Source organism: Ascidia mentula, chromosome 2 (genome assembly GCF_947561715.1).
Source record: "Ascidia mentula chromosome 2, kaAscMent1.1, whole genome shotgun sequence".
Lineage (NCBI taxonomy): Eukaryota > Metazoa > Chordata > Ascidiacea > Phlebobranchia > Ascidiidae > Ascidia > Ascidia mentula.
This window is the reverse complement of record NC_138567.1, coordinates 14,969,465-14,981,665: the sequence shown is the minus strand read 5'-3', so window position 1 is coordinate 14,981,665 and position 12,201 is coordinate 14,969,465. Positions and strand designations below refer to the sequence as shown.

General features: G+C 36.9%; 2 protein-coding genes across 2 annotated transcripts; one reads left to right on the top strand and one right to left on the bottom strand.

Moving 5' to 3' along the window:
• The first annotated feature begins 6,841 nt into the window (after window positions 1-6,841).
• Window positions 6,842-8,167, top strand: LOC145889227 (28S rRNA (cytosine-C(5))-methyltransferase-like). The gene has a single exon (XM_082980129.1). It carries the CDS (start codon window positions 6,842-6,844, stop codon window positions 8,165-8,167), a length of 1,326 nt encoding a protein of 441 aa, XP_082836255.1.
• A 139-nt stretch (window positions 8,168-8,306) lies between these two features.
• On the bottom strand, window positions 8,307-11,982 carry LOC145889043 (L-2-hydroxyglutarate dehydrogenase, mitochondrial-like). The gene is made up of 10 exons (XM_082979921.1): window positions 11,785-11,982; window positions 11,530-11,666; window positions 11,060-11,211; window positions 10,861-10,989; window positions 10,527-10,665; window positions 10,278-10,318; window positions 10,017-10,181; window positions 9,646-9,803; window positions 9,345-9,476; window positions 8,307-8,953 (listed from the first exon to the last, which is right to left on the bottom strand). The coding sequence occupies exons 1-10, from the start codon at window positions 11,868-11,870 to the stop codon at window positions 8,758-8,760; spliced, it is 1,335 nt and encodes a 444-aa protein (XP_082836047.1). The 5' UTR covers window positions 11,871-11,982; the 3' UTR covers window positions 8,307-8,757.
• Window positions 11,983-12,201: the final 219 nt, after the last annotated feature.

Below are 12,201 nucleotides of genomic sequence, written 5' to 3'. Positions count from 1 at the left end.
CTGGCAAACATGTTTAAGAGGCGCATTAGTACGTCAGCTGAATTCCAGAACCGGACTTAGAGAGAACAGCAAGCACACTATACAAATATTGGGTTTCCCCATGAATGTCTGCTCCCGGTTTAATAATTACTTCCTTTCTATGTCCTCTGAACACCAACATTACTTTTAAGCTTTATTTACTGTTGAAATGCAACATGTTGGCAACAAATTTCAGCAAAATAACATACTTTGATTCAACATTTTATAGCACTTTAACTCGAGGATTTACTCCAGAAATGAAAATAACATAAAAAGTTGGTGAAAGTTTAATTACTTCTGGGATGGAGACTACAGAAAAACCACCATAACATAATACTTCACAGACAAGATAAAGTTTCAAGTAGGCTACTAGTTTTATGCAACAATATTTCAAGTTAATTATGAGCATATGCTAAAGTTTCATTATTTCTGGTCTGTCAATCTCCATTGTAATATTTTAACATTATGTGTGAATCAGGCACGTGGGTCCACTACAAAATGATTTGGAAAGACACCTTTTGTTGAAGATGTCCTTTTTTGTCCGTCTCCCTGGCAGACTGCAGGGACCTTTTTAATGTGCAGGGCTGTTATTAGTCAATTGTGCCAAAAATTGGCCATGAAGTGCAGATGTTCAAAACACAACCCGAAGTAGAAGTTTGCCTAAGCAAAATAAAAATATTTGACAGTGAAATTTTTAAATAATGAGTCATCATATCATTATATGTATGTGAGTAGTCACATTTAACTTGCGTGTTTAAAGCATTTTGAAATACTGAAAATACCTGTAGAACGAAGGTCCAAAGTATATTTAAATCGCCGAAACCCAACATCAAGAAATGAAGGGTCGCGGATGGTTTGTCGGTACGTTTCGACGGATTGCATCACAACCCAACTTCAAGTCCGAGATCTGGTCTGATCTGTGGGACCAAAAGTTACAATCTGTTTATTTGTGGAAAGAGTCGCAAATATATAGGGCAATATCAAAGACGATGCAAAAACAAAAAGATAATTGCTGTAGTTTTTGCAACATTCAAGTGGCCTGCTGATCGCAGGGTGTGCAAATAGGAAAAAATATCCCTCCTTAAGCTGGAGGGTGTCACTGCTAGTCACTTCCAAGGAAAGTTGATAATGGTTAATGGAGGTTATAGCACATATTTCAGAAACAGCATTTTGCATCGAGCGTATATCATTAATATTCAAAGTGTCCAGCCAATTACTTTCTTGCTGTTTCGTACTTTTTGAAATCGGCAAATGTTCCTCAGAGAAGCAAGCAGCTGATTTGCAATCAACACACTGCTCCCGATAGTAGCGCTGTCTCAAGAACCCGTCTGCATTCATGTGCTTCTTCCCTGGTCATCCGGTTTCTTAAAATGTGAAAGCCATTGCACCGCAACATGGTCAGTTTGTAGCACAAAACCTACAACCCCACAAAAACGGTGAAAAAGTTTTACAAAACAGACAATTGCGAGTAATTCTCTATATGTGGCGCACTTGTGTCGTTTAGAATTGTTCAATATGCTCTACTATATAAGCTACGGCACGTTCTTCGCTGTTGACGCGCTGCAACAAAACCCCATCTAAACCCGTTGCACTGACTTCGGTGTCCAAGATAGAGGGGTCAGTGCGCGTGGAATAACTTGGAACTAGAGATAAAACAAGCAATTTCTTCAACAAAGGCTTCTTGAAATTGGAAAGTCCAAGAAAAGTCCACGTTCTCGTGTTAAGAAGTAAACGGTTCGGCAATGGTTGCGAAGTGTTGTATAAATCTTCGGTAATAGGACGCAAAACCCAAGAACTGGCGTCCTTCTTTGACTGACATGGGGATCTTCCATCCTTTAACTGGGCTAGTTTTTGCTGGGTCGCAACTCAGCCATCATCAGACACAATGTGTCCCAAAAACTTGGTGGAATTGGCGAACAATTATGGTCAAAACACATTACTTTATAAATTGAAATAAACCTTTTCCTGGGACGTTAAAGGCAGTTTTTCTTTGTCGGCTTTGTCCATGTCAACTTGCCGGTTTCATGATGAAAAGTACTTTGCGATTCCTAAAGTATCTAAAAGTTTGGCAGGGGATAAAGCGTCCTTTCATTGAGTTTTCTGCAGTAACGATAGGCTCCATCCTTTTTTGGTACTAAAACAACGGGAGAAGCTCACGGGTCATTGCAGCGCTCAATCACCCCCTGCTTGGAGAAATCTCAATTTCAGCCTCTAAGATTCGGCGTTTCTGTCACAAGACTCGACGTAGCTGTTGTCTAATTGGTCTGGTGTCTCGCAGTGTCGACGGAATATTTAACACGGGAAGGTTGTCCCAGTGTCTCGTATTCACCAACAAATACATCAAATGCCCAACTTGCATCCGTTCGTTGTCAGAAAGATGTTCACTGTTACTTGTTGACAATTTTTAATTATTTGGCAAGTCGTTTGAAACAGGTGACACAGGTGGAATGGAAGAAACTGTAGGTGTTTGCGAAAGCGATACAGTGTGTCTGCCAAATATCAATTTTCCATTCGCACAGTCTAACAAGGCGTTTATGTGCATGCAAAAAGTCCAACCCGTATGCCCGTGCAATAAATTACAATAAATTTGCATGCAAGTCTTAACATGTTTGTGGAAAGTTCTACATATTTAATGCCAAACGTACGTAAGCGTGTGCCGATTACTGCATTTAACCCAGTGGAACATATTGGCAGTTTATACATATATTACAACCACACTTAGTTATCAAAGATGCCATTGAACAATCAACAAGGAAAGAGTACGGATGACGGAATTATCCATAAAAATTTTGCGAACCATTGTATCCGCCATTACTGGTGTGCCGGCTAAAACATCGCTAGCCGCGAAGGTCACACTCCCGCTCGCAGTGACCGTTACACAGCGTTGCTGCCTGGCGCTGATAAGGTGCGCTTTATCGCTACAGGCCTCCAGCAAGTCCACAGCTTCTTAGAGCGTTTTGCACCAGCAAAGTACTTTGTAGATGAAACTTATAGCAACCAGCGATAAATCGTTGAATTAAGAGTTCTTCCACCCATGTATCCGGTAGTTGTGGATACCCTCCTTTAGTAATTGTCTTAATCGATTCCCAAACTCCCGATACGGTCCATTGGGTTATCTCAATGCCATGTGAAATAGGCTTCTTTCTCGCGGTGCGTTTGAATGTGTATAATGGTTATTCAAAGCAGTGCAGAGGTCCTATAGCTCCCCTAAGTCTTGAATTAAGAGAGCTGGGCCGCGTAAACAGGCGGATAGATAAGTTCCTTTTTACTGATCATTTCAGTCATTACCTATCGATACGTTCTCTAAATAAAGTTTTAACTCCCTGCAATTCATCTCAGTGCCACCGGAATAGGACTCAGTCACATTGAGTTTATTGTGCTACTTTTGCTGCCAGGCGTACTTAAACGGTTAAACACTTTTCGCGTCTACCCCAAAACAACCTCCACAAGTTGGAGTAGTTTGTTGCATATTTATACTAATTTTTGTCGAAATGCATTGATTATTGCAAATCGGCTTTTGTACATTTTTTGTAATGTAATTTTAATTTTGACTGTATCTAGGATATCAACATCCGTAATTGCAGATTTTCTCTTGTTTTTACTTTTGTTGGAGAGTAATGGCATTGTAAAAAAACACTGAAAGCATTTTACAGAAAGCAAGGCGACATGATATGAGTATATGATCATTTGTTCGGTAAAGGAACTAGATGTGGAGAAAAACTCAAATTCCTTGTGATAAAACATAAAGTGCAACTAACATCAAGCCTTGCACGCGTTGCTTGCAGACAGAGAATCTGTTCTTGAGCACATTAAAAATAATATTTTAACTTAGTGACGGGTGAAAGAAATGGGCATGGGCAGAAATCTTTGGGGCGGCAGGGGACTTGTCCCCCTCAATATTTTGGTTGATGGGCACATAATATGATTTGTCCCCCCAAAAAAATCAATGATTTTTAATGTTTGGTGTTTAGCTCCCTCGAATATTGAAAATCGAATGTGCCGAATTAATGAATTATTCGTAAGAAACAACGTGTCCATATGGCTCATCGTTTCCCTCTCTGTGAAGGTTCATATATGCGCTCAATAGTCAACGTCGCCAATTCTGTCGAATATGCCCTTACAGCCTATGATATACCGTTCCGCGCTAAGTGTAAATTGTGCAGAGAACTCTGAGTCATGAGTTGCTGCATTGTTGGTTCATACACCTTGGGTAATTATTATGGCGATAAATATACTTTTATTACATATATAAAATTATTTTATTGTACAATAAAAATATGCAAAACAGAAATTATATACGCCATATAGTAACAACAAATGTTTGTTGTACAGAGACCATAGCGTCGATAACAATTAATAGTTCTTTGCCAGCGGAGCTCTGTTTGCCTCTTAAATGATACGTTTGTATCAAATAATTAGAGGATTTGAATCTGTGGAAGATCATCCAGTTTACTAAGCAATTGCTCATCCAAATTGATGATCATTCCCCTGTTTTCGATTCCAGCGTAAAACCCAACCATTGAGTTTCCAATCGCATTCTATAAAACATATTTCTATTCAATAATTTCAAAAAGCATGAGCATAGGCAGATAATTCGGAAACTAACGCGATCGAAAACGTTGTCCAAAGTTTTCAAGAGGCCTCCAACTTCGTTGGAAAACATCAAGTCCAACACAGTGTATGGCTTCCCCTTTTCCTCGTGGACTTCAGAACTATCCTGTATAAATCGTTTGCATATTACTTTCTTGCCGTTACGTTTATCCACAAGTATCTCTATACCGTTGATGGCCAAGCTGCCTTCAGTTGATTGGACGCATTATCACCGGCAGCAATTGGTTCCTCCATCTAGCAATATACAATAGATTAAATTAAAAGAATTGTAAACGAATACCCAAAGGAAAAAAGACATACGTTTTCACCGACACTTGTGCTATCAAAGCTGTGGTGCACATCAACTTTTACAGTAACCAACTTTTCTTCGATGTTCTGCAAACGGCAGTTTTTGTTGTTAAATGCTGACAAAACTTTGTCGAAAATAATCATACCGATTTGGAGCGCCTTTTCCTCGATTTCTCAACTCCAGCAACTTTTGCCTGCAAAAACATACACAATAAAGTTTGGTTGTATCAAGTATTTAACTTAACAGAGTTAATATAAATAAAAAAAATACGGTTTATATTAAACTCAAAACTCAAAACAGCTTTTGAACTATACCAGAGAAACTTCTTCTTCGTCTGACCCGTAAGCTGCTTCTCCTGTCACTCCCAACTCAAGAGGCACAGCCTTCGAGACTTGCCGCAGTTTCTGCGAAAAGGTAAAAAAGTCAAAGCTAATACGCAGTGTTACAGACAAGCGTAAGTCTTACTTTTGTAGCACTCTTTCTTCCGAAGCAATTTCCCATTGTTTTCTTGTAAAATATCGGTAAAACTTCCCCTCAATAAATATAACCTCTTCCCTCTTTGAATAACTACACTCTCAAAATTTCCATTTTTGAAAACACGTTTACTTGTCCATTGTTTTGAGTTGGTTGCGAGGATACGGTTCATTGTTACGTTTAACTTGTTTGGTGCCAGTCAAACGTCACAATTACTACTTTATTGCACAACAAACCTCTGCAATGGCCTGCATGATATGATATATTGTTGTTACTGTACAACATAGAATACTAAAACATGGAATGGAAACTCTTTTCTTCGCGCATGAGTAACACTTTACGCAAAATGAAAAATACGTTGGCTTGAATACGATGTTGGCATTTTTCAACGGGGTAAAACTCTAATGTGAATGCGACATTAAGTAATGGTTTGAGTGAAATGCAAGTACTTTCAAATATGGGGATGGTTTAAAATATAATGCGCTATAATATACTTTTTAACTGTGAGTTACAAGTCACCTTACGTGCTGAAAAATTGTCAATGCGTCATCGCGTCAACCCCAAAGATGATGTAAGACATGCAATTACGTCATTTAAGTGAAGACGTTCTTTTTTAGATTTACTGTTGATAATATTACTCGATTTAGCCTTTCAATGCTTGCAAACAACAAAAGCGCGAAATTATTTGTTCATATTTTGACCCAAAAGGCGAAAAAATGATGCGACGCGATTTATTCAAAATCATCTACATATTTCAAAAGACCAAACTTCTTGTTTCTTTAAAAAAAGTTTTACGTTTTGTTCAAAAGGTTTATAAGTCCCCTAAAAACACCAAAATCGCATTTAACATGGATTTAACCATAGTATCATCATCATAGTATATTGAATGTTTAGTATAAATAAAGCAATCCAAGCATGAATTTTCATTATGTTACGCATCAAAGCACACGTGTACACACACATGTGCGCCGGTTATTAAAAGTTATAATTTATTAACGGCGTTTGGACCTGCTCCAGCGTTTACCCCTGGATTGCTAGATTGGCCGTTTTTGTCATTACATTGCTTATATTTCTTTTTGATGGCAATTATCATGGAATATGTTATGATTAAGTGAAATCTGTTTCATTTTTTATGTTGTTAACTGTAGTGTCATAATAAAACTTGATGACTCGGGTTTTGCCACCCACCTGACCTGGCCGTTTTTTTTATATTTTTTAATCTTACCCCATTATTTAACGATGAAAAACCTTGAGATTCTTGCTTAATGGTGGCAAACAGTTAACACTACTCGTGGGACGTGTCTATCCATGCTTCAAAAAAACTACCTCTACTTACTGGAATAGGTTGTTGCAAAATTATGTTAATTTTGGTCTATTAAATCAACATGTTTTATTGCATATTTTTACTTTTTTATGATTTATTGCAAACTTTATGTTTGATCTAGAATAATGGCATTGTATAAAACTGCTGAAACCATTTTGTGCAAAGCAAGGCGTCATGAAGGCTCAATTAAGAACCTGATCTTTGCCGCTGATTATAAAAATCCAAAGCAGCTTTTTGCCTTGGTTTGTGAAACACTAAAACATTGGGAATTGCTGGACCAAATAATAAGAGAATCAAAGTTTTCCAAAGCCTTTGGAAAAAACAGCAAGGAGCTTGCTGCACTTTTAGTATATGATCATTTGTTCGGTAAAGGAATAAGATGTGGAGGAAAACTCAAATTCCTTGTAATAAAACATAAAGTGCAGCTAACATCAAGCCTTGCACGCATCAAAATTAGAAGAGGTGTTGCCAAAGATTCAGATTTGTTATCTGCCAACAAGTCTGTCAATCCCCCACCAAAATACCTGAGGATCAACACATTGCTTGCAGACAGAGAAACTGTTCTTGAACACTTTAAAAATAAGGGTTTTAACTTAGTGACGGGTGGGGAAAACTTGGCCAGAATGGAATTGGCGTGTGATGATCACCTTGACAACTTGCTTGTGTTTCACAATCAGCTTGACTTGCATGATGATCCCCTATACAACAGTGGAAAAGTTATTATACAAGATAAAGCCAGTTGCATACCAGCACAGGTTTTAAATCCACAGCCAGGTTGGGAAGTAATCGATGCTTGTGCTGCCCCTGGAAACAAAACCTCTCACATGGCAGCCCTGATGCAAAACACTGGAAAAATATTTGCATTTGACCTCAGTTCAAAAAGACTGGAAACCATGGAAAAACTTTTAAATAAAGCGGGCGTAACGAACTGTATATCACAAGTTCAGGACTTCTTGCTTGTTGACCCCTTGGATCCACTCTATTCAAATGTAACTGCATTGTTGGTTGATCCCTCTTGCTCTGGATCGGGCATAGTTAGTCGCATGAATGAGCTTGTGGACACACCCAACTCCAAACTAGAATCTAGATTGTCAGCCCTGGCTGAATTTCAGACCAAAGTATTAAATCATGCTCTTTCTTTTCCTAATGCCCAAAGAATTGTATACTCCACATGCTCTGTACATAACATTGAAAATGAAAATGTGGTACAGAGAGTTTTGTCACAAAATCCCAATTTTGCTTTGGAGAAATGCCTGCCTCAGTGGCATAGAAGGGGAATTCCCACAGAAGGATTAGAAGCAGATGAGATGATCAGATGTGATCCCACTATGGACAAAACTAATGGTTTCTTTGTCGCCTTGTTAGTGAACCAAAATAAGCTGGATTCAACTCAGGAGAACAAAAAAGTGAAAAGAAAAAGAATGAAAAATGTTGCTGTTGCCAAAGCTTAATGCTTTTTTCATTTATGTTTATCCAAAAATAAACATGACAAACTACTTGGTTGTTGTAAATGTGAAAAAACAGTTTATGACATTGCCCTTTCAAGGTTAAATATCATTGTTTCCTTGAAGGTTGACATGCATTATACAGATGTTGTCGTCAGCATGTATCTATTGAATCATATCATAATATTCTGCAACATTTTATTTGTATTTTCCAAAGCCAACAGCACCATAATCAAGCAAAACACTCTGTTTTCCATTTAAAACATCACTAAATTCATTACAGGCAGCAATAACAGCTTAATAAAACACATTGCAAGATAGCATAATTAAAATTGTTCAATCATGATAGTAAAAAAAATTATGTAACATTAACAAGTATTGCCTAAATGGTAAAAACAAAAATGCATTCAGTTGTTTTCAGAAACCCATGATCATGGTACAAAGTTTGAGGTTAAAACAAGTTTCAATTTTGCATATTTTTGTCATCACCAAATGACCGTATTTAAATACCACTACATCTTTGTAAATTTTGCCAATGCCTCACAGAAACCTGTGATAATAAAACTTGAGATAAATAAGTGCATTTTAATAAAAATTTAAAGCCCGAATCTTGCTTTTGCTTCCTCAGCAATCATTTGGGCGATAGCTAGAGATGAGGTAGCAGCTGGTGATGGGGCACTTCGGACATGTAGCATGCGTTTTCCCAGTGATCCAGTGCCACTGTCAAACACAAAATCATCCACTAGATTTCCATTTGCATCTAATGGTTGAGCTCGAACACCTGATGGTCCCCTGAAAACAGAAATAGCAATTAGCAGTTAAAATATTTGAACTATCACCACAAAACAGCTGTAAGTATTTAAGTGTAAATCAAACATGAGCAAGAAATATATTTTATCATTACTTCATGATGAGCTAATAAGCATTATTTATCATTACTTCATGATCATGGTGAGTTGTTAGGCATTTGTAGTGATATGAACCAAAACAAACTACAGTTTCAATAAGGTTCACAGGCTTCGCAGCCAAGGCATATTAGAGTTGTGATCGCCAAATATAAAGGGACTGCGCAGTGGGGCGATCCCGCCTTGCCATGCGTAAGCATGGCATTACTTCTGCGTTGACAGTTTCAATAAATGTTTATTTCTTTACATATTAACAACCAATTTCAACATAAACTTACTTGCTGACATCATTTATAGTTAGTTGCGGAATAAATCGCTGAAGTTGTTTTACTTGAGCTCTTCTATTTGCAACTCGGTAAAGTTCCCCAACACCAGCAGAAAGGTTCTTTGTAACAAGCTTTTGAAGCCCACTGTAAAGAGATGTTATTAATGGCATATACTTCTTTATGACATCACAAGCAATCATACATCAATATATTCTAAATAAAAGATGATTTTTTATTAAACCAAACAAATTTTTTACATCTTAATTTTTAAGTAACCACATATTTATCACAACAAAAAATGCCTTGTTCTTACCGAAAAGCAATTGCCTCTGAAAAGTCTTTTAAATTGAAATCAAAGAACTTGTATCCTTCTCGTCGAAATGCCAGGACAGCATTTGGTCCCAACCATACATTTCCATCCATGCGAGGAGTGTAATGAACACCAAGAAATGGAAAACGTGGATCAGGAACCTAAAGGATTTTCCACAATTGGTCATAAATACAAGTTACCACTCAAAACAAGGTATATAAAATTGAAAAAAATATTTGTAATTGTAGTGATTTACATTGTTTAGTGGTGCAGAAATATCTTTGTCTTTTTTAAAATTTTGAAACGCTCAAAAGTACAAGCACTACTTTCTGTTATTTTTGGACCACATCCCTTATAAAATGGTTGCAACTCACAGGATAAATATTTCCATTCACAAGATGCCTTTTATCTGCATTCAATACAAGGTAATCACCACGGAACGGCACAATCTTTGGCTCCTTGTCACAACCACACTTGGCTGCGAGGCGATCAGCAAACAAACCTCCACACACCACCAAGTGTTTCGACTCTATCACTTGCTGTATTAAAAAATTTTATTTTTACTTCATATGATTAAGATCGATTCAAGTGTTGGGTTGATGAGGCAAACACATATTACAATTGTTTTGACTTACGTTGTCACGAGATCCAACGATTTTAATTGGGAAGTCGGTGTCTGAAACACAAAACATTCCATAAATTGGTATTGGGTGATGTTTTTTTTTAATTCTATAGTTGTATTGTATGCTAAACAAGTTGCAAAGGACACACATATCACTTAGTTTTTTTTGAAGAGCCGATAATTTGAGACAAAAGGCCTTTCTAAACTGTTTGGGGTGCTATTTTTTACTATTAGTTAAAATACATTATGCCATACATGATACCTGTGCTTTCTTTAAAATCTGTAACTTCGAAGGATGTGTGAACATTGCCACCAAGTGATGAAAATTCTTTCCCATATGTTCGTGCAATTAGTCCAAAGTCTACAATGCCTGTCAGTGGTGAATGAATTGCCTTTAAACCCTAAAAACAATAAAAAACAACATATTAAAATAGAAGCAAAGTACAATCTACAATCTAAAAATGTTTTGCCATTATTACAAAAATATAATAGCAACAAAAACACAAAAGATTAAAATGTCACAATAATGACCTTTAAAAGAGTGGCAAAACTTCTACATAACTCTGAGCCATTGTACTAGGAAGTTACCTTGTTACCTCACAATGTGGTTCTATTTGTTTAATTTCATCCTGATTGACCATCGAGACAGAGCATCCATTTTGCAACGCTCTTTGATACAAATCATCAATTCTTGGCAACTCCTCCTTAGTAACTGCTACTATAAGCTGCAGTTAACCACAACTAATTAGTCTTCTTGGCAAATACGGAATTATACAAAAAATGAAACATTGTTACCTTTCCAACCTTTTTGTATGGAACATTATGTTCATCACAGTATTTGTAAGTCAACTTTAAACCTTCCACACAGAGTTTTGCCTTTAACGAACCCGGTTTGTAATAAATGCCAGCATGGATTACTCCACTGTTGTGACCAGTTTGATGAATACCTGTTATAAAAGAAATCTTGTTGGAAAATATTTGTCACCTTGTCACATAGTGACCAGACTGGAAAAAGTGCAATTTTGCAAAAAATTGCCTATAATTCGCGCAATAATAATTAACTAATCTATGCCACAATTCTATCGATCGCTGAAAAAATCCTCTGCGCAAAAAACAAACTTTCCAATCAGGCATAGTAACGGTCAACTACTCAAAAAATAATTATGGTTCTTAGGTGGACGTTTTTCGTCTCTTCCATTTTAGTGTTGTAAAATGTAAATATACAATGATGACAGAAAAATGAAAAACAGTGGAAACCAACTGACTTAGTTCATCTTCTTTCTCCAGCACAGCGTATGATAGATTCGGCCATCTGTGAATAAGTTCTCGTGCAGTTGCCAATCCAACAATACCTCCCCCTACTATTGTGACATCATACTTATGTGGAGATGTTGATGAAAGTCTGTGCTTGCAAAAATATTTTAAATTATTACCATTAGATGACAACTTTTTGAAAGTGAATAGTTAAGGTTTGTTACTAAATTACATAAAAAAAATGTTTTTTACTCAAGGTACGTTACCTGATGCAAGTCTTCTGCAGCTGACTTTGCGACAAAAACGAGCAAATACGTTGATTCGAAAAACACTTTAAAACGTTACGATTCATTATTAAGGATTAAAAACTGATTAAAACTTTAAAAATGCGTTAACAATACACGCCGATTACTGCATACGGAGACTGGTGCTACAACTTCATAAAACAACGAGTGATTTGGCAATTGTTTAACCCCAGGCAAGTCAACATGACTTTTGCACGTATTTTCTCTCCATCGGCAAAAAAGTGGGAGGGCAGAGCAACTTTTTTGTTTCTTTTTTATCTTCTTCGCCTTTTGCGCTCATGACTCAACATATTTTTATGAGTCGGCAGGTTGCATTGAAAAAAAATGTTTGTGACAATGGAAACAAAACGACTTTTTGATTGTGATGAAACAAGCACA